Below are 24196 nucleotides of genomic sequence, written 5' to 3' on the forward strand. Positions count from 1 at the left end.
TTCGAACGGGTGGAATAACCGGTGGCGGTGGCGGTGGAGCTTCGAGATTTCTTTCTGCTAGGGCTGCAGCGACCCGTTCGTTGATCATGTCCTCAATCTGGGTGGCGGTAGGTGTGGATCTTCCGTTAGCCATGGTATTCTAAACAAAAATTTTGACCCAAGTCAAAATCCAGCATGCAAGTAGTAATAATACAGTATATAGTGACCAACATGGAATCAAAACATCACATGTTATTAAATAATGCATCTAGGTACAAATACCACAGAATCATCGTACAGTAATGTAAATAGAACATCGTGCAAGAATTAAATAATTCAAAGTTCCATTCATTAATAATAATAAGTTTCATACATCTGAATAAGTTCGTACAATACATATGAAATACATGAAACTATGTCTAGATTACGTCATGAAATCTAAATACAAGGTCCTACGGTGAAGGCAGGTGAACTGCTCCTCGAGCCAACTGCTCCTCGAGCTCAGTGACTCGAGCTCGGAGAGTCTCAGTCTCCCTCATCAGTTCCTCGTTAGAGGGAGCTGGTGGGGCAGGCGGTGCAGGTGGGGAGGGTGGTGCGGGTGGTGCTGATGTAGATGGTCCGGCTCCGGATGTAGACGGTACGTCCCTAGATGTAAGCGGTCCGTATCTAAATCTAGGTGGTACGGTTCCAAGAATAGTCAATACGGAACGGGGAACCTTACGTATCTGTGGGTCGGCAGGGTATGGCACAACTCGTTTACGAGCAGTAACCCTACGTCGATGGCCAAAAGCATCAGTAAAAGCACGACCTCCATTCACCCCTGGAATGACGGTGCCGTCGGAACGGTACCGCTTCTTCGGCGGGGTGGAGGGTGCCTGAATAGGTCTATCAGCAGGATCCTCATCATCGCTGGAGTCGTCTGATGATGAAGAATCGGCGGATGATGAGTCATCCGAATCGTGTGGTGGTGACACTGGTGGCTGAGCTGGTAATCCAAAGCGTCCGAAGGCGGCCAACGTCTGTCGGTGTCTGCCTGGCGGAATCACGACTAAACGTCCATCGGGAGTGCGTCGGCAAGGCGTGCGCATGTGGTTACGAAACGGCCCTTCCCCGAACTCTGCGGGGATCTCAATACCACCAATGCGGGGCTGTGACCTCGAGGGTCCGGGAGCGGACACTGGGGCAGGTGCACTAGTACCATCTCCGGAAGTGGAAGCGCCGGGATCACTAGTGGGTGTCGGGGCCGGTGTATCGGCAGTAGCAGCAGCAGGTGTAGCAGTAGGTAGGGCGACGGGGTCTGAGTCTGTACTGCCCGAAATGCCAGCAGGTGGAACATCCGACATCTGAACAAGGAAAAATAAATTTTCCATGTCAGTATGTCATAAAGCAAGCAAATAATAGGCCAACAGTTTAAATCATGTATAACAGTAACTAGCATGGCAATAACAGTAATTCGTATGAAAGTAGCATGCAATCGAAAGCAAGTAGCATCATGCAGTAGTGAAATCATGTAATAGCATATGGCATATAGCAGTAACAGTAAGCAGCAGCATGCAGCAAGTTCAGCAGAAACAAGTAAACTAGCAAGTTGTAGATTAGTCCTATTAGTGAATCCTACTCGGGTCGGTCTTAGACTCACTAATGCAACCTAATTCCCTACAACCAATGCTCTGATACCAAATGTGATGCCCCGTACAAAACCATCGTGTACGAATCATCAACAACAGGATCATTACAAGGTTAAGTACTATATGCTGTAATTAAAGAAGTTTCATTCATGATAAAAAGGTGATGTCATAACCGACATCAAATGTTTTACATTTCAAAAGCATGCTTCACTAAGTAGAAGCAAATAATAAGTGTACGTGACCACAATGGTCGTTACAAGTCATAGTTCAAAAGTACGAATGTTTGAATGCAAAGTAAAGTAGTTCATGCGTAGACAACTCTAAGCAGCGGGTTCTACAGCACGACTAGTACACAGCGGAAGCAACCTCAAGCACCTGAGAAATACATGCTTAAAAACTTCAAGACAACGGTTGGTGAGCTATAGTTTAAGTATAACAGTATGTAAGGTAGGCCACGAGATTTCAGTGCTACAAAGAGCGTTTCAAAACAGTATGATAAAGTATATGTTAACCGTGGGCACTTGGTAACTAACTTAACGTTTGAAATACTCCCTGAAAGTACACTTGGAGAGTGCGTATGTTTACGAAGTATTAAACACTCATTGACTGCTAGCGTGACTAGCCCGAGTGGGGATGTCAAACCCTATGGATCCATATCTAAGATTCGCGTTCACCGGTTCATAAACCAATGATTAAACGTTACCGAGCTAAAGGGAATCTTTCTGCCGTTATATAACCCACACATATATAAAGTTTAAGTACTCGTGCCTAGTATGTAAAACATAAAATCCTCATGTATTCTCAGTTCCCAAAACAAGTTAAAGTAAAAAGGGAATGCTATAACTCACAATGATAAGTAGCGGTAAAGTAGTAGTCAGGAAAGGTGTGCAAGTAAATGGTCCGAAGTCCTCAACCTAAGTCAAATAGTACTAAGTCAGTAAATCGTCTTAATATATTTAAAAGTATGTAATTAAGGTCTTAAGGGTCATCATCATTCATCATTAAACAAAAGGCGTAAAGTAGGTTTCGTTTATGAAAGTAGTTTAAAACAAAGTCTGATTTCAGTCAGTCACCACGGCCTCTACCCTTACTGAATTAAGGTGAGACCAGTGGCCATGGCTCCATCTATGAGTCCCTTAAGTGTGGTAAAATTTACAGAAGCAAACTCGTCTTTGTTTGACCGTGGCGACGGTCTAAGTGCGAGTAGGTCAGAAATTTCTGCACAACGTTAAAGGACATAGTAACGATCGGAGGGCCATAAATCCTAAACCGTAACTCGGATTAAGACGAGTCCTATATGAAAAGTTATGTACTAGAAAAGATCTATCTAAAAATCAAGGTTAGAACAGCCCAGGTCTACTGGTATGTTACAGAATCACCAGACCAGTAGCTTTTGGACAGAACAGTGAGTTTAAAAGGGTTCCGGTGGTCTTGGTGCTTGATGTTCATCATGGTTCTCATCCTTGATGCATATAGCTTCAAGTGTAAAACTCATTGATGTATCTACATCATCTTAACCAAGTCTTGACCATCATAACCCTAGTGCAAGTCTAAGACATGAAGCACAACTCACTTAAGATTGTATGAAGTTTGATGAACCAAAGTTACATCAAAGTCTTAGATCCAACACATACGTGAACTATAAACTTGAAAGTTAACTAACTATTCAAGATCATAAGTAGTAGAACATAGTTCTTAGTTTGATCTTGAAGGTCCAAGACTCAAAAGTCTAGATCCAAAGTTATATTTAAGGAAAACTTATTTGTGTGTTCTTGAACTTTCAAAGTTAACTTAATTTGTTCAAGAGATATGAGATCAAGACTAACTTGTAGTACTTGACCATATAAACTAACTACATGAAATTAAAGTGTATAAAATAAAGAAACAAGTTAATTAAACAAGTAATTAGTTCAAGGGTTGCTCATACTTTAAAGATTCAACCAAAGTTGATCTTTAAGTAAAGTAAACTTTAAGTTTACTTTCATGACTTACAAGTATGATTTCAACAACAATGAACTTATATCTTTTGAAACAATATATGTAGACCATAAACTAGTAAGTTTAGTTCTTGTTTGTTCTTGTAAATACAAGATAAAAATGAAGAATAAACTAGGTAGTTTGATTCTTGAAAACATGTAAGAAAACAACTAGTAAGTAAGTAACAATAATCAAGTAAACAATTACAACTAACAAAAGATTATAACAATCAAAGAATGATGATGATTTAAGGGTGTTAGGATTCGGTTTTGGCCAAGAAAGAAGAGAGAAATTATGTTCATGTTACTTGCAATTTTGAAAGAAAAAGAGAGGAAAGTTGAGAGAATTAAGTGTGTGTTTTTGGTGAGAGGATACAAGTGAATGGAGTAATGAAAAAAAAGAAATAAAACTCCCATTAAACACCTCCAAACCGACGGTTTGCAAGGGTGAGAGGGAAGAGGAGTTTGTCTAATAGATCATGCATGGTAAAGCTTAAAAAGATGGATATTAGAGTTGATTTCATGGGGATAAGGTGATAACTAGATTTCAATTGCACTAACCAAACTAGTTACACCATAATGGATCATTTACATGAAGTAATGGGCTAGTCAAGTCCATTAAAGAAGTAGGGTGGGCTTCTAAAGTCCACTAGTACTAATAAAGGCCCAAGTTCAAGTAATTACCAAGTAAAAGTCCAATTAAAGCCCAAGTAACTAACTAATTACCATAGTTAATTAAAATGATTAATAAAATCAATCATGAATGTAAATAATACTTGAAAATATTATTCGTGAAAGTTCCGGGTGTCATAAAGACGTTTCGGGTCATTAAAGTCAAGTTCGGGCAATCATGGCAACATGTAAATATAATAACGTACATTCGTTTAAACACTCGTATTAATAATAATAATTATTAATAAAATAACGTTGGAAATTTCAGGGTCGTTACACTTAAAGTAAATTTTCATTACATTTTCGAAAGGAAGACGTACGAAAGGTGTGATCTTTCAACGAGAGTGAACTTCCTTGCACAATGAGCGAGACAATCTAGGATTCATCCTTATTCTTACACTTATGTGCGGATGAACAGAAACGCGAATCATGGGTTATAAAGAATGGTCAACTGCAGGTGAGATGAATCTCCAAAAATGATTTCGTGCACCTCAAAGTATTGAATCCTATGGATTGATGTTTACGGGGGTGTTGCGGTTAGCCGTGAATATTGAGAGTAGAAACTTCTCAAACGGTCTAGTGTAATATATATCCATGATACCAACTATAACAACAGTTGGGGTAGAAACCCACCCAGTGCCTTTCCTACAATAGGGCGACCACCGAGTGTACCTCAAAAAATTGATTTATCGGTCCGCGTTTCGGCTATGTCCAACCATAAGAGGAAAAAATTTATAGCGCAAAGACTTTCCAACAAATTTTATAAAACCACCATCTAAATTGGCGTAAGAGTTTTTGTCAATAGACTTAATGGTAAGTTTTATCCTTAAACACAGGACAAGAAGAACTGTGACCCAAACACATGGTAGAGTAATTGCGAAAATTTTAATATAATCAATCAATGAAGTTTTGAAAAAAATTCTAAACGTTTGATGTGACAACATAAACGGAACAAAGTTCTTAGTAGATTTAGAAGTATGTACAACGTGTACCATTTTATATAAAACAATTTGACTCGTTTAAACAACTCAATAAATGAGTGGTTTTAAAATAATTTTTGAAGGTATAATTTAATATGTACTAACCAAAATAGGTTAAGGTAAAATTATTTATTTGATTTATACGTACATATATGATTCTATAAATTGCATACATGACAGAATATTTTATTACTTCTATTTGCCCAAAAATCTCGTTAGGACAGCACAAATAAACAAATGTGTAAAAATTCCGATGAACAGAGTATTCGTATTTCAGAGGTTACGAGTTGAAGTAAGATCGTGGAAGATCGGGTGAAGGACTTGAATGGTCGTACGACATTTGATAAACAAATGTTACGAGGTCATGAAAACAAATGAATTAAATGTTCTTTTGGCTATTATCAGGACGTAAGTCCTTGGCCCAAAACTGTTCTCGAGCGAAGCTGTTGCTAACAAGCGAGGTATGAAGGATGGAGAATGAGATAGGCTGTAGCGACCCGACCAAATCATGTTTGACGGCGCCGACTACTTCGGTCCCGTTGCGTGGTCATAAGTCTTTATTATGACTTTTGACCAAAATATGTCGCATTTATTTTATAAGAAAAAGGATGTTTCAAGTTTACAAATGTAGTTCGAAAGACTAGTTACATTACAATGTTTAACGTACGAATGAAACCTATGCGACACAATTTAAAGTAGTCAAAGGACGCTCCATCTATGCATGTATACTCGACATCCAAGCAAGTATCAAAAAGAGTGCGGAAGCATGTATCAAGTAGCTTTCAAGGACCTGAGAAAACATATAGAAAACTGTCAACGAAAACGTTGGTGAAATCATAGGTGTTTTAGTAAACGTTGCATTTGAACCACAAGATTTAATATAATATCATTATCTAAATCATTTGCATTCCAAAGTTGTTATTTGTTTCGCGGGCACCCAATTATCAAACTTAACTGTTTTGCACCCTTCGCGTAGTGTTAGAACATACACTAGACCCGAAAATATATTTCATCCGCTAACGGTAGCGAACCGTCCGAATGAGGCTCGTCAAGCCCATGTGATCACATAATATAAGTTCACGTTTACACCCTGCAAGTGTAACTAATGATAATTGAATTGAGGCTTTTTGTTCAAACCCGTACGTGGAATGTTCATTTTCGTACTTGTGTTTAAAGTGTAAAAGTATGATACGTATATGTTTCTCATCCCATAGTTTAAAGCATAAAAGTTGTTTGAAGGATGGGACTATGATCTCACCTTGAGTGCATGTATGAAAAGTACTTCACAAAGTAACGTGTGCGAAGGATAGTGCTAGTCTTGACCTAAACCAATAGGTCGTATCAATAACGGTAAACACGATAGGTTAAAGATGTTTAATTAGTCATATGGCTCGTTACGACTCGATTATGTAGCATGTGAATCAAATTGTCAAGTTTCATGCAAGATACAAGTACAGAAACAAGTTAGGAAGGTTGCATAATCATTTGGTTAAGTTTGACAAAAACTCAAACTTTGGTCGGTCAAAGTCAACGAAAGTCAACACGTTCGGGTCGGGTCCCGAACTATTTTTCTGAGGTTTTTATTCATATATAAGCATGTTAGAACAAGTCTCATGTGAATCGGAGGTCCATAGTGTGCCAAACATTTTTCGTATTTTGACCAAAGAGGTCAGAAACTGGACACGGCTTAGGCCGCGCCGCGGCCCCAAATTGTAGCGCCGCGACAATACACGGGAACTGGTACCTGGTCAGTCTCAAATGTCCAAGTCTGAATTCCAAACACTTTCAAGCATAACTCGCAAACCGCTAATACTTAGAACTCGTATCTTATATCGTTAGAAAGGTAATTTGACAAAGAACACAACTAAATACATTTCACCAACCAAAAATGTTATTTGTAACAATCGGATTTCCAAAGTAAATGATCAATTAATGCACACATTTAATACACAAATTTGATAAGTGCACATTTATGATTCGGGCATTTAATGCATACATATAACATGCCGTTTTATAGGTAATCGAGCATACAATACAACTAACTACTTACTAACTACAATTCATGTCATTCAATGCATCAAATATTCATTTCAAGCTTATCAAACCCTAACCCGAATTCACCAAAATCACTAATCAAGTTTATGGAGTTTTCTCAAGCAACCTACACATCAATTTGAAGCTAGTGATACTAGGAACACATTTAATACATGCATTTATAACATTTAACAACATTCAAACAACCAAATCACCAAATCAAACACACCAAAGTTCATACTCAAGCTAGTTACTTCAAATAATGAAATCGAGCATATAAATCATATATTCATGTTAGACTTGAGCCATAGACACTAATTAACAACTTTATAAGTTCAAAAATATCAAGAACACAAAATCTAGTGATTTTAGAAAGTTACCCAAACTTGATGAAGTCGGTATGGAATCGAAGAGGAAGTTGCAAGGATTTCAAATATGTAATTTGTTTTGCAAGACACCCGCTAGCTTGGATTTAGATGATGATTCCTTGTTTGAGAAATTGAGAGAAAATATAGAAGTAGAAGAAGAAAAGGGAAAATGAAAAAGAAAAGATGGGGGTGGGGGTGGGGGTGGGGGTTGACTAGTCAAAGGCTAGTCACCTCTTTGGCATTTTGGCGAAACTAATCCCTCAAGTTCGGTTGCGGGTGCGTGAATTACCTAGACGAGATATTTTTAAAACACGTATTAACGGGAGATGTTATAAACATATAACGGGATTTAAATAGTTAAACGGAAAAGTAAACGGAAAAAGGCGGGATGTTACATAGGTAGTTTGGTTAAAACGAGCTTCTCGTATATCAACAAATAAGATAATGAGTATTTTTCCTTACCCATGTAATACCTCGGAATTTCTGAATGAGCGGTGTAACAAATATTTTTTGACTTGCTCCCTATTCCTCATGTCACAATATTGGAATTTCTATATGAATTACCGTAATATAATTCTGTTGGCCAGACGCCATTATATTTCACTAATTCATAGTTCCATTCCAATTGCACTACATAAGGTCAGGACACGTGATCAACCTCGAATTTCAACACAATTTTCTCTAGAACGATTTCTTAAACAGTATGCTAAGGATAGCACAAAGAGACAAAAACATCAAAAGTAATGAATAAGAGTAACGATGGCATGAAATGTCTTTGAAGTATCAAGAATCTTTAAATGTCAAGAATGGCGTTTCCGGTTCGCAACCCAAAGCACAAAGGCACAACTCCACAAAGACACGTAATACAACAAGAATGTTATATACATATACATAATAGCTGACATTGAAATGCCGAGCATTTAGAAGTCAAGAATGACATCCCTCGGTTTCACTAACCGAGGTGTTCTTATAAAAGATAAACCCTTATGAGTCGTAGGATACGTTTAAATCGGAATGGGAGTCCCTCCCGGATTTAGAACATAAGAAGGAGATGTACGTATATGAAAACAATAAACATACCAATATGATACAAATAATCACATATAATAATACATTATAGGCCGGACTGTAGACTAGACTCACTAATGTACCCTATTGACTCGGGGTAACGACATCAATGCAGCCTAATTCCCTACAACCAGAGCTCTGATACCAACTGTGATGACCTGTCAAGTACCCTTAATGGCTCAATCACTTGGTCCCACAGCTTGATCGAAACTCTATATGAATTTAATAAATAACGTTGCATTCTTTATTTAAAAAGGATTCCCTATAAAGGAAATCCACCAAAATATGTAGTTTAGAAAAACCCAACATATGAAATAACCAATGTTGACCCAAAAAAAGTCAACCAAAACACCCACAATGTAACAAAACCAAAATAGAATGCAATGTTTATGTTTAAATCAAAATCTGCGACAGACAATGCAGACTCTCTAAGCACAGCGGAAGCAATCAATCATGAACCTGAGAATAAAACATGCGAGTAAACTGTCAACAAAAATGTTGAGTGAATTATAGGTTTAATATTGCAAACAGTAATTAATTTAAACCATAAAAATTTATGTTTGAAAACATAAAGACTCATCTTGGACCACAAAATTATATGCTCGAAAACATATAAAAACATTATTTCATTACCCCGTGAGCCACCTGGTAATTCACTTAACAACTCCTTACCCTTAACAAAACCAATATAACAATATACACTGAACATGTGTATCTTCCAAAATACAAAGTACTAATACATTCCGTCTGTAACTGCTAGCGCGACTAGCACAAAATGGGGCTGTCAAACTCGATAGATCTATCCATAGGATTCGCGTTCACCAGTAGAAACCAGTGATTAAAATTACCAGATTAGGGAATATTTTCGTTCTACTCACAATGAATAATTTAAACCAATTTTTGTGTATAATATGTAAATTAAATTGCATGTATTCTCATCCCAACAGATTTAAAATAGAAAAATGGGACTATAATTCAACTTAACGTAAATGAAGCAACAACACAGTAATGTGAACAGCAAAAGATAAAGTGATCAAGAATGACCACAACGACAACCTATAAATAAAGAAGGTCGATATAAATAACTAACTTAGGTCAAGTTCTAGTATGATAACTACAGTACTTGTTGTAAATAAGCATAGAACAACACTCAGTATGTTTTGGTATGATCAGGGCAACGTATAACACGTACTTTCTATTTTTAGAGAGTTTCTATTTTTAGCAGGTTTCCATTTTTGGAAAGTTTCTATTTTGGGAAAGTTTCTATTTTTGAAAAGTTTCTATATTTAGAAAGATTTTAACTTAGGAAAGTTTCCTTAATTAGAAAAGTCAACAAAAGTCAACTGAAGTCAAAGTCAATCGAAAGTCAACTCAAAAGTCAACTAAAAATCAAAGTCAACTGAAGTCAACTCAAAAGTCAACCTTGGTCAACCTTAGTTAACATTGAAAGTAAAATGTAAATTTTATCAATAATATAAGTTATAATGTTATTTAAAGTCATACTTGTATAATCATGTCATATCATAAGTTTAATTAAATTAAATTGAATTATAAAGTAAATATAAGTTTAAATGATATAATTAATATAACATAATTATTTAATTAATTAATTAAATATTAATCATAACATAATTATTATTAATTAATAATAAATTTTTAATCATATCATAAGTATTATTAATTAATAATGAATTATTAATCATATCATAAGTATTTTAATATAATTATTAAACCATAAGTATTTAATAATTAAATTATAATTAAATAATAACTAATCCTTATAATAAATAAATAATTAATCTTTATTATAAGTCTTGATATAATAATCTCATATCATAAGTTTAATACTTATCATAAGTATTTTTCAATAATAATAAAAATATTATTAATCATAAGTTTTAATTATAAGAATAATTAAATCATAATGTAATTATTAAATGATATAATATATATATATATATATATATATATATATATATATATATATATATATATATATATATATATATATATATATATATATATATATATATATATCACAAGTCTTAATTAAAAATAATTAATTTTACATCATAATAATGAAAATCATTATTTATAACATAAGTTCAAATTTTATTAACCATAAGTTTAATTAAAAGTTCGCCGGGTCATAACTTGAGCCTCAGATGTTGATTTTCGACGAATTTTATATATATCTTCGTCTAACCAATCAACCCTACACATTAGTGCACTTAAGAACCCCCTAAGGTCAGTTCATGAGTCATGAAAAACAGCCATGAACCAACTTGAAACATTAATCCGCTTTAAATCTTGCTTTAGCCATTCCAGGTGATCCGTGGCTCGGATTTCGATGATCCGAACATGAATGTTCATCCAATCATCAATCCTAACCCAATTGTAGACCCTAGAGACTCCATAAATGGTCACAAAGTCGGACCAAAACTGATTACACGTTTTTACATTTTAATTCCATCAAAACCCTAAATCGGGCATAACTTTTGATCCGAAACTCAAAACAACATGAATCCAAAGCCTAAAATTATTGTCTCGATGAGAGGAACTCATATATACTTTATTTAATCAAAAATCCATGTTAAGTTCACTGATTTTAACCAACAATCTGCTGTCCAAAAATTATCAAACCGAAAACATACATAAACGAGTATTTCTACGCATCAAATCATCAATACAACAATACACAAGTACTACACTATCATAATATGATTAAAAATAGTAAAAATACATAGAAATGAAAAATCTAGGGTTATGGTTTATACCCTAGTCAAGAAATAAAAGATATGATCGTGTAGAGGATGAAGAGATGAATCCGATTATGCAAACAATTGAATGATCCAAGAAATATTTTGATTGAAGATGATGATGATATGGTTGTTGGTAGGCAACGACCTCAAGAAAAAAAAGGGAGAAAGATGAGAGAATAAGATACTTGCTAGTTTTAGGTTTAGGGAAAGAAATGAGGAATAAAATGAAATGCAAAATTTGAAAAATAAAAATGGGGTAAAGGAGGGGGTTTAGGACGAAATTTTAGAGGGGTGGGCCCCACATGGACCACTTGATCAATGGAGGGAAGTCTTATGGCCTGAATGCCCGAACGAAGCCCGAAACGCGAAAACACCGTTACGCGATTAAATATTCGGAGAATTAACGCACTCGTGAAAAATAAAATATATAAACACTATAAATAACCTTATGATATATAAAAATATCATATTTAAAATAATTGGGATTCAAATATCTCAAAAGTCTGACCGTTGGTTTGAAAACCGAAAGGATTCAGGATAGAAATCCACGACACATAGAAACGCATAAATATAAATACGAATACAAATATTCATATAACAAATAATAACTAATATATTATTACTAAAATAATAATATAAGTCATAGAAATGACGTGGCACGAATAACAATTAACGGACGTTAAATAATAAACGGTAAAAGATAGCGTTAAATAATTACGGCTCTATTGAGTCGACATCAATCGTCGATTTATTGGCGACTTGACTGACTTTTAGAGCTTAAATTATATTCCAGTCAGGATTTAAAACCCATGGAAATTTGATTCTACCATTTTCATTGCGTCTATTATTATTTTTATTTTAGTTTTTTTATTTAAAAAAAAACTTTTTCCTACTTAAAGGCCGGAGGTCCTCTCGGAAGCAATCTCTTTATCCGTCGAATAAAAAGAGGGATGACTTTCTCTACTCATGAGAGTGTTACACTCTAGGTGAAGAAATGACTTGTCTTTATTCTAGGATAGGGGAAGGATTGTCTACATATCACCTCCCCCATACACCACTCATGTGGCATTGGGTTTTGTTGTTGTTGTGGTAAAAGATAGCGGAAAAAGTAGGGTCGTGACACCTATCTCAAGTCACCTAAATCCCTTAGACTATGCTCTGATACCACTTGTAATGACCCAACCCGTTAATTAACACAAACTTTTTTTTCCTCTAAGCATTTCAGTGTGTACCTAGGCGCGGCGCGGCTCATACTGGGAACTGAAGGTTAGCACCTTTAAAAAATGACGGTTACAGTTTACACTGTCCATCGCGGCGCGCCCTAGTAAGGTCGAAGCGCAGCTCCTCATGGGATCAGATTCTGCCTTCATTTGAAAAGCATAAGTCCCCAAATTAGAATCTTTAGACATATTCATCCCAAAAGACTTTCCATAATTTAGTTGAAGCAAGTTTACATGTTCTAAAGCTATAATTCGAGTGTATAATAACCGAGCCACATTCGCCCGTTTTACAAACCAAAATATAAGTTTCGACCCGACAAGTTTAAATGCCAAACAAGACCCGAGCACGGTGTTTGGGTTTAAGCTACCCAAACCTAGGTCGAACTTCAAAAGCAATCCCCTAGCATAATCAAAAGGGGAGATCTCTAATCCAAACATATCCCCATGCCTTTATCCACACCGGAGCTTAAAAAGAGTAAACAACGAGAGGGTATGTAAAACACTTAGTGAATGCAACAATTATACATATACATATATAATATACTTATTTGCAAACACTTACACAAATACCGCATACGAGCTAGAAATTCAAAAACCATGCATTAAAAACGTATAATGCTAAATACTCACAATTCGCAACAAGCTAGCATCACCAAAAGCATATATTCATCATAATATAAAATGCTAAATACATAACATACTCCATATGGTTAACCATACTCGCGTCATGGTGCTACCGGCTCCGTGGTTCACTCCATACACATTTGTCATGATGCTACCGGCTCCGTGGTTCACATCATAACTCGAGTCATACTCACGCTAAGGCGCTACCAGCTCCGTGGTTCACACCTTAACAATTTGTGCCATAGTGCTACAGGCTCCGTGGTTCACACTACAACACACGTACCATGATGATACCGGCTCCGTGGTTCACATCATAGCACACTCGCACATGCTATGGCACTACGGCTCCTTGGTTTATACCATAGCACACAAATAAATACACTATATACATACACGTATAATTATTTCACTCACCTTTTAAATCTAATGAAGGTAAGCAAAATAAGCTCTTCAACCGTCAATGCAATTTACCTATTACATCAACATAAATCAACACACATCCAAAGGGAACTTCCGACCCACCCAAATAGACACTTAGTGCAAATGTTCACCATTTGCACTCGTAACGCGACCCTTAGGCTTAAACCACCAATAATCACTAAAACTAGTGACCATGGCTCTAAATCACACAAATACGACCCATTTGGTCTTTTAGTTCTTACTAGTGCATTTATAACCCAAAACCCCATTTTGACCTAATAATAGCTCAAACTTTAAACTTGTAAGTCTCATACTCCAATTCACTAGTAAATCAAGTTCATTAGTGAACTTTAACTAAGATTAGTTCATAATATTAGTAATTTCATCAACTAACTCAAAATCACCAATTTTAGATTACTTACACTTTCACCCAAACCATAAACTCCCAATTTACATAACTTGGGGTTTAACACTTGAAAGTCTCAAATATGAACACTAGGCACAATTAATTCACAAGATTCAGGTTAGAGACTTACCACCACACTAACAGAGATGCTAGGAGGTAGAAACACAAAAGATTTGATCTAGCAAAACCCACTTGAAAATCTCACAAATCACCTTTCTGTCTAGCGCTCTCTCTCTCTCTCTCTCTCTCTCTCTCTCTCTACTTGAAGATGAAGATGATAAGGTTGGAGAGTGTGTTTATGACTCATACACCTACCAAAATCTGGTCATAAAGGACCTATAACCGTCCATAATGCAAAAAGACTCATTTTCCCTTTTGTGTTTTAAGTCGAAAAACGAGTCAGCATCAGGTATTAGCCGTGCCGCGGTTCCAAGCACACTTTGGAACCCGCCATCATTTAAATTACAGGGGAGAATTTACATTATTTACAATTTGAATTTCGGGTCTTACATTAGAATATAGAATTACAAGTTGTAGTATGCGATAGCATACTTCTACAGCTAACAGGAACAAGCTCATATATATGAGCAGTTAAAACTAATGAGCCTAGAAAACAACATTACAATTCAAGCAGTGATGCCACTAAAATAGAATTGCTGCAAGATTATCCATATGAATTTGGGTTGATAAGCCATTGAGACCAATCTAAGTTGACTTTCGTTGACCTTTTCGAAATCCATTCAAATGATCTAATTTATATTTCATTTAGCATCATCGGACTGTTTCCTTTCTTCTTTTGAAATAAAACGAGATTTCTATTTTTCAAAATCATGTATCCACATATCCATTCGATGATTTGCCATGTTATTGGATAATTCGAGTTTGCCATATTTTTTTATTCCTTTGACAGCTTCTTGCAAGTTGAACCGACCCATATTATCAAGGTTCCAACATCTATATACCCGACTCCAAATGTCCTTGCAAATGAAAAATGTAGTAGAGTATGTTCGATAGTTCCGATTGCATCATCACATACGGGACATCGTAATGAGTCTAGATCAATTCCCATTTATCCAACTCGACCCGCGTCAGAATTCTATCTAATAAAGCACGCCAAACAAATATATCAATTTTTGTGGTACATAATTGTTGCGCATAGTTTCCTGCGTTGTTTCATTTGTAGCAAGCATTTTTTCATCTATAGTTTGTGCCAATATAGATGAGGAAAATATGCCATTTGAAGATAGATTGCAAGACCATTCATCTAAGTCCCTGTGACCAAAACATAAAGAGTTTAGCATGCACTGAACTCCACAAATTCACGAAGTGTACTACGAGTTGGTAATCTATTCCACATCCAAGATTGATTCCATGAATTTTCATTTTTAACAAGGCGATCCATGACCAAAGCTTCTTTATTTTCTTCAGGTCTAAATAATCTCCCAAATTTTTCCTCAAGAGATTGATCTTTTAACCATTTATCCTTCCAAAATAGAGTACTATCGCATTTGTGCATAACTTTGACAAAAGAATTAGTGAAAGCAATGCCTAGATTATTAATATGGGAACCAACGTTTTGAATATAATTCCATGTCGAACTCCTTTTGAAGCCAACATTTGCATCATGAATTCTCAAACCACCATCCCGCCCGTAAATACTTTTGATTATTTGTACCCAAAAAGCATTTGTTTCAACCCGAAAGCGCCACCACCATTTTTCAAGTAGTGCAAGATTTTTTTGCCTTTAAAGAACGAATATTTACCCCCCCCCCCCCTCCCCTCTCCTCTCGTATAGGGAGAAAACATACAATGACAAACTACTTAGAACCGATTTTGTTAGGGTAAGATGACCGCCAATCGACATCGATTTAGCCTTCCAATCCGACAACCTACGAAATTTTTCAATAACCATTTCCCAATCTCGGGTGTTACTCATCTTTTGACAAAGTGGGAGTCCAAGATATGTAAAAGGAAATGTACCAACCCTGATACCCTATATACTTGGCCATTTCTCCAACATGGATTTTATGGATCCCCATTCCATATATGTAAATTTTTGATAAATTTAACTTTAGACCCGAATAAATCTCGAAGCACTTTAAGATTTTAAAGATATTACCAATATTTCGCTTGTCCCATTCACCAAGAGGAAAGTGTCATCGGCATATTGCAACTTTGTTACCATGACTTCATCCTTACCGATTTTCAATCCTTTAAAAAGATGATTTTCCAATGCTCGTTTCATGAATAAATTTAGACCTTCGACCACAAGTATAAATAAATAAAGTGAGAGGGGATCACCTTGTCTAACTCCACGTTGAAGCATGTATTTTGTCTAACTCCACCTTTTCTTTTTTGTCATTAAATGTATAAAACTAGGTTACAGGTCCGCGCGTTTTCGCGGTTTGTGTCAAATGATGAGAGTTAAACATTTTTATACAAAAGGATAGTACATTGCTACATTGCAAAAGGAGTACTACATTATATAGCAGAGTATGTGAGTAACTTTTTGAAGCCTTCATTTAAAAGGTGTTGAAAATTACCTGGGTCGTTAAAGACTGCTCTTTTTGATCCTGCCAGTGTGTTTGTGGGATTGATTGTTACATAATCATTTTGTGATGGTGTGAAATCACTTTCGCGGGTTCGTGCTTCTTTTACAGTTTGTAGTTTAAACATTCAATCTACTTAACCAGTTTCAGTTTTACAGCAGCATCAGAATAATAAATTTATGCCATTCATTTTAGTGTAATATTGAGTCCAAATAAGTACTTACACAACAGACAACAATCACGTTATTTATAAACATAACCCATTGAAATAATTTGACCATCGTTAAAATCCATTATCCAAAGTGAATTCAAACTTAACAGGTCCGCAACCTTATGTGCAATAACAAAAAAGGGTCAGTTGGATTTTTTCTTTATTCTACGTGTATTGTAATTTGGATTCATGAAATATTGTTAATCCATATTTTTTTAACGCAGTATGAATTGCTTTTATTTATTTCATACTTGGATGAGATTGTTTAATTTTTATGTTTTGTTTTTTAAATTATTTTCTATTTTATGTATATTATGATGTTGTTATTTCCATATCCACTTTCCTAGCGTAAATCAATTTGACATCATATTGAGACAACCATATTAATATGACTCAAAAGAATCAAAAATCTGATTTTTTAGAACTACTACGTATTATTTTATGAATAATATAATAATAAGTAAATATAAAAGAAAATGTAGAGCTCCAACACACGTTTTCTCTTATACGGAGTAATTGCAGTTTCAAGAAATTTTCATCTTTTCTTATTCATCTTCTACATCTCTCTTCCTCTCTAAATTCCTAAACAACCCAAGGATATTCTACGTCTATTACACCACAATATTCTACAAACTGAATCACACCACCAACGTTATTAAATCCGTAATGAAATTACGAACAAACACATACAAACATTGTGAGCGGTGACTGGATGATGAGCTGTCACGCGCCGCTGCCGCTGCTACTGTTCTCGCCACCTACTATTTTCCTGCATTGACCTTCTAAGACCGTCGTTTACCGCCGTTGAACATCGTTTTAACTGAGTCAGCATGAAACGCGACAGGCAAGATCAATATTTTTGTTTTAATTTATGTTATTCTAGTGTTTTTAGATCTATATTTTTTTATTTTTAAGATCTAGTTGCTGCCGGTTGTGCGTGTTGGTGATCGGCGACGGCGGTAGTGCCGGATCTATTTGTAAATTTAGGTTAACTTTTATTAGATCTGTTAGTTTTTGTTAAAATGTTGTTAATTTTTGTTTTTTGTATGTAAGTGAAGATGCTATTATTTTTTGTTAATTATCTCAGTAGATGGTTAGAAAATTGAAAAAAAAAAGCTACAACATAACAGTAAAGAGGGGTATGTGGCGGGCCCTTATTGGCCATTGACTTACGCAATTTAGTATATATATAAATAAATAAGAACACGAAAGAATTTTATTAAATTATTCTTATCCATTTTTGAAAATGGACAATTAATTTATGACATCTTATAAAAAAATAGTGCACAATGTATCATTATATATTTATATATATATATATATATATATATATATATATATATATATATATATATATATATTAGTGAAATTATATATTATATTATATTATATTATATTATATTATATTATATTATATTATATTATATCTATATCTATATCTATATCTATATCTATATCTATCTATATCTATATTCTATATTCTATATTCTATATTATATATAATAATAAAGTCAGATTTAGCTAATCAATTATATCAAATGCTTTGATGACAAATAAAGACCATTAGCTTCATTTTCACTATTCAATCTCAACCATATAAAAGGTTGATTAGGCATAAATTCTATACTCAATTGTATATTGACAAGAATACCCTAAACTAATCCGCTACCAAATCAAAATACTGGGTCGATTTTATGCAATCCATTATTCACTCGCATTTCAAATCGACACCCACACTAAATAATTAGGGATCTAAGTTCTCATATTCATATCGATTATCTTATAAGCGGTGATGATTTCTGGCGAAATACAAAGGATTTAGGAGTTGAAGTTCTGATTCATGATTCATGGCGATTTAAACATTCCACCGGATGAAATTAGGGTTCACAAAAACTATTACGTATTCAAGCAATTAAGGGCATCGCAAAAAATATTAAGTATCTAAGCATTTAACCAGGTGCAATTAGGGTTTGTCGAATCTCTATCCATCTTCACGATTTCGTTTAGTGACGATTTCGTTTAAGTTATTGAAAATGAAACAAAGAAGGTAAGTCATATAAAACCAGATGCAATTAGGGTTAGTCGTATTTCGTTCATTTAATAGCGCCATGTGAAGGACATCGTATTTTGTTAGTCGTATTACGTATCTAAGTATTTCGTTCATTTAACAGCACCATGAATGTATTTGTTTATAAAAGTGTTATTTTGCTTTCTACGGTTTTTAATCATATAGGCGTTGTTATTTGTCGTTTTACTTCGACCGGATTTCTATTTCAGATATGGTGAAATAAGATGTTAAAAAATGAAAATTGGTGAAAAGGTACTGTCAATGTTACAAGTTGTAATCTAGGTTAAGTTTATCATATTCTTTAATGTTAACTAGAAAAGTTTTACCCGCGCGATGCTGCTGGAAATCAATTGTAACAATACATGTGCTTACCATGTGATTGAACATTATTTCAATATTTTACAATTATAATATGTGTATCGACGGTTAGTACAAAACTATATGTTTCCTAGCATAATTTTTTGTATAATTTGCTTAAACTAATCTAATTGATCACGTTACAAAACACATTTTATTTAATCATTAATAACAAAACCAATGCACTTAACCATGTTACCAAATTCATATAAGTTAGACACTTTTGTTAATAATAATAAAATGTGAAAAATCAAAAAAAAAAAAAAAAAAAAAAAAAAAAAAAAAAAAAAAGAAGAAGAAAAAAAAGGTTATAAAGAGATGAAGGAAAAAAAGTTTGTATAATTTGTATAAAAAATAAAATAAAAAGATTAATATCCAGAACTAAATTGATAAAATAATATCTCTTTATTATATCAGGGTACTATATATATATATATATATATATATATATATATAGTATTACTAAATAAAAAAAATTCTCCATATAATGTAGTGGACTCGAAACAAGGTGAGGTGTAAGCCGACACATTTTGACTTTCATTTGCCACTTAAGCAAGAGAGCCATTAAATTAGTCTGGCAACAAAATGAGTATAGAGTAAAGTAAATTTGTGATTAACCCCAAGACAACGACACCGTATTACCAAAAACTACAACCCTTTTAATATTAAACGACCAAAAATCTTGTTGCGTACAACCCTTGTAATATTAAAGGACCAAAAATCTTGTTGCGATTAGTATGTAAGGACAATAATGATAATGATGATATTGATGAAGTATGAGTGTAATGGAGACTTAGTTCTATTTAGGATTGTGATTATCAGATTATTTGATTCCTTTGGTGCTACCAAATTTGCTATGTAGTTTATATTTAATTCTATTGTTACATAAGAGTATAATATAAGAGCATATCAATATGAACATCTTATTTCATTTATAATTTTGTTGTTATATAACAGTATGAACATAATCCCATATCTATTATGCTTAAGAAACAACTAACTGTATACATGGATCAAAATCTATATGTTGTTTTAGTCTTCGCATTGTTTCCTGATATAATTGCTTCTATCCATTATATTACTCAAATAGAATATGACTGGTCAAGTGTTTTGGATGTGATAAAGTTCACTTTAGCTTAGGTTGTCAAGTAAATGATGAACAACAAGCTGATGCTGATGAAATCGAAAAGAAATCCAAGATCCTTTGACTATTTTATGGGGATTAGGGGGATTTTTGGTAATAACCAAAATGAGGTATTTTACTATTACTACATCTTTTATTGATTATAGATAAATTGGAATGGGGGTGAGTCTCTTCATCAGGCTTGCAGAGGCACATAATACCGGAGCTAGAGGGAGAGTTATTGAGGCCTTGCATTTACACTAGATATGGTTGTCGGGGCGGGTTGGAATAAGGTATCTGATGGGTTTCTTATGATCATTTGGGACAACCTTTAGGTTCCTTTCATTTACACTAGATGTGACAATTTGGACGGGTTAGGTAAAAGTGAACAATGCGTTTTGTTCAGGTTTGGCCAATCCAGAAGCACCTATTTGCCTTTAAATCTGATTTGAATTTGCATTTGCAGTTGCAGACCTGACTACTCAAGATATGATACTGTCACAGGCAAAGTAAGTAATAAAGCAAGAAATAGTATTATAGTACTATAATAAAAGAACCTAATAATAAGGTATTTCATGACTTTTTAACGTTCATTGCTTTTATTTGGGTTGACCTTTAGATTTTTTTCATTTACTCTATAGATAGCAGTCTGGAAGGATTGGTGTAAGGGTCACAATGGGTTTGGGTCAGGTTTGGCCATAACACAAGCACCTTTTTGCCTTAAATTTTGGTGAATTTTACATATAATTTATGTTTTATATGTGATTGTGTGATTTTACAGGTTAGGGATAAAGACGATCGTAGAAGGTTTCACTAGGATTATAAGGTTTTGTACTTCATTGATGTTATTATAGGTAAGCTGATCTTAATCTTGCGTAATGGTTACAGGTAGCATAGTGAGCTGGTTGGGTTTGGATAAAAATAGGCCGCTGAGGTTGGGCTGACCTGACAATACTTCTTTGTTCATCCTATTTTACTTGAGTAAACAATTAATGTATCAAATATGGTGACACAAACTATCTGCTTACAATAAGGTATTAACAGGTTGAAATTGCCATCTCTACTTGTGGGGCTTTGGTACAGATCACACTTTCTTGAACCAACAGGTAGCGAGAAATCTATTTAAATGATAGCTTAGTATTTTATATCATCCTCTAAAATGATTAAATATGTTTTTCTCCTTGATTTTGTCAACTCAATAAGGGCTGCACTATCCTTGCATGCAAAAGACATTTAAACTTTCATTAGCAATTCTCTATATTTAATCAGAGTCTGTTTCTTGGGTGAGGAGTCTTCCACAAAAGCCGAGCACATAATAAGACATATCTGAGAACCAAATTATCATGAATAGTAGTTGAACCAAACTTGAATGTACATGCTCAACATATTTGTCCTTATGGCTACAAAAGGTAATTAACAAAAAGTCCTAAGCAACCAATCTTGTGAATGACACTTCATAGTTGGAACTATAAAATTGATCTCATTTGTCTTAAAGAAAACATAAGATAAATAGATCAATTCAACTAAAAGGCACCAATATGCTCTAATAGTGACAAAGACAACTGTTGAAGTTTTGGCAAAATGTAAGTTATTCATATTTGTTTTCTATATTTATTCTTTGGCTATCGTATGATCTAGTAGTATTAAATCACTATATTCTACTCCGTATTACTTAATTGTTTGATTTATTATACGAGTACTTTTATAACATTAATTATATTCTACTATATTTATATCTTTTTCGTTTGCTTTCATTTCAATATATTCATGCATAACTTTCAAAATAAGTTTTATAATCGTCAATTTTAAAGACCGCGAAATCGCGGGTTTATAAGCTAGTATAGTGTATATAATACGGAGTATATTATAGTCGTCTATTAAATTTTCTCTGGGAGTACCCAGAACCTTCGATCCAAATACAAGGACATATCATGGGGAAGAAAACTTTTGATATTTAAGTGGGCAACTCATGTGGAAGACAATTTAACCCAACTTGTTGGCCATCATCAATGTCTTTCTTTTTGACTTTTTTATTCTACTTCATATTTTATTTTATTTTATTTATGTTCCTCGACCCTTCTGCAATGCTCTAGGGCCAGAACGAAATAAAGGAGAGTAATATGAACAAATAAATGAATAAGACGAGTAGTGATTTCTGAACCCTAGATGGCGTTGTGGTTGATACAATGAAAATAGTAAGCTAGGAATGGAATTCAGTATAAAAATAAAATAAAAAAAACTAACAAATTCATGACGTACTTCTACTATCATTATTATGCTAATCATCATCTCATAAATTAATTGAACCATAACAACAAGATCCATTATTCTCCTTCTTATCTATACATGTTATTAGGGTTCTTCCATTCATCCAACTATTGATCCGCAATGCTTGATCCATAAACTTCTATGACTAAACAATCTGCCGATCTAACTCTATCCCTGCATAGATTAATATTAAAGTTTCAATTCGACTCTTGGTAGCATCTAAATTCATACATCAATCAAATCAACTCAACTCATACCTTCTAAGAAGCTTCAGATACCTTATATGTATCAACTGTTATAGAACCAAGCCACAAACCTGGAAACAGTGTCTGCATAATAATATTCACAACAAAATGTTAAAAACAATTCAAAAGCTAATTAATGACTAATGATTCAAAATATGATATACATATATACATAGATAGATATAATATAAAACTTACATCTAGTTGCCTCTGAACAGTTTTCGATCTTTTTTTCGGCCTCCGAGAAGGTTTTAATCCAGTTATTGAAAATAAATCCTCTTCGATCTCATCACGCGTAAGTGAAATCGAAAATTTCGTCCTCTTCAACGTCATCGGATCGGTTCGATCGTTAACTTTAGGTTCTGTTGCTTCTCTATTGTGACTGGATTTATTCTCCGGCAATGGCGATGATCCAATCTTCGGCAAATTACCGTTTAATTGCTTATGATTCATCGGCGGTCTTCTAGGTCTCAGATTCCAAATCTTCGGCGATGATTCATCTTCTTGTTCCGTTGTTACCGATTCGTTTTGATCTGGTACGGCGTCGTTTTTACGGAATCGAATACAGATCTTATTCGATCGTTTTAATTTGTTATCAATTGATTTTGTTGATTTTTCGGTGATCGTTTTAGGTTTTTGAATCTGAGCAATGGCTGAGTTAGGTTTAGATTCAGATTCCGATTCGGATTCACGGTTTTGTAGAGGTGACGGTCGGCGTGAAACGTATGGCGGCGGTGATAATGATGATGAGAGTTCTCCGGCGAGTCTGTTACGGCCGGTGCGGTGGTTCTTCCATTTTAAATGAGGTAATGAGAAGTTGTGTAGTAGTTGTGATTTTGCAGGTACTGGTGATGCCATTTTTGATAAATTACATAAACCCTAACGATATAATACGGACCGATTAAAAACCAAAACTATGTTGTTTGAATCGTATAAATTCACCAACTGATGAAAATATTGTATGTATATGTTGAAAATTTAAATTAAATAATATATATAATGTAATATATAAATGTATAAGTATAAATATTAATAAAATCAGATGGGAAATGAAAGATGTGAAAGAGAATGATGAGTGAGATGAAAAGGTTTTCTGGTTCTAGTTTTTAACTGAAAATACAAGTCGACGTGCTGATAAAATGGGGGGTTTGGACTTGCAGGGGAAGAAATATTATTATGTGCATTGACTATTTTACCCTTTTCCAGTTGAATAATAAGGATTAGACGGCGAGCATCTA

At 34.3% G+C, this 24196-nt stretch overlaps 1 protein-coding gene across 1 annotated transcript; it reads right to left on the reverse strand.

Annotated features, from left to right (window-relative positions):
• Nucleotides 1-22973: 22973 nt before the first annotated feature.
• LOC139874853 (uncharacterized) lies at nt 22974-23895 on the reverse strand. Its single transcript, XM_071862252.1, has 2 exons — nt 23157-23895; nt 22974-23042 (listed from the first exon to the last, which is right to left on the reverse strand). Exons 1-2 carry the CDS (start codon nt 23814-23816, stop codon nt 22974-22976), a joined length of 729 nt encoding a protein of 242 aa, XP_071718353.1. The 5' UTR covers nt 23817-23895.
• Between the last annotated feature and the right edge of the window lie 301 nt (nt 23896-24196).

Source organism: Rutidosis leptorrhynchoides, chromosome 1 (assembly GCF_046630445.1).
Source record: "Rutidosis leptorrhynchoides isolate AG116_Rl617_1_P2 chromosome 1, CSIRO_AGI_Rlap_v1, whole genome shotgun sequence".
Taxonomy (NCBI): domain Eukaryota; kingdom Viridiplantae; phylum Streptophyta; class Magnoliopsida; order Asterales; family Asteraceae; genus Rutidosis; species Rutidosis leptorrhynchoides.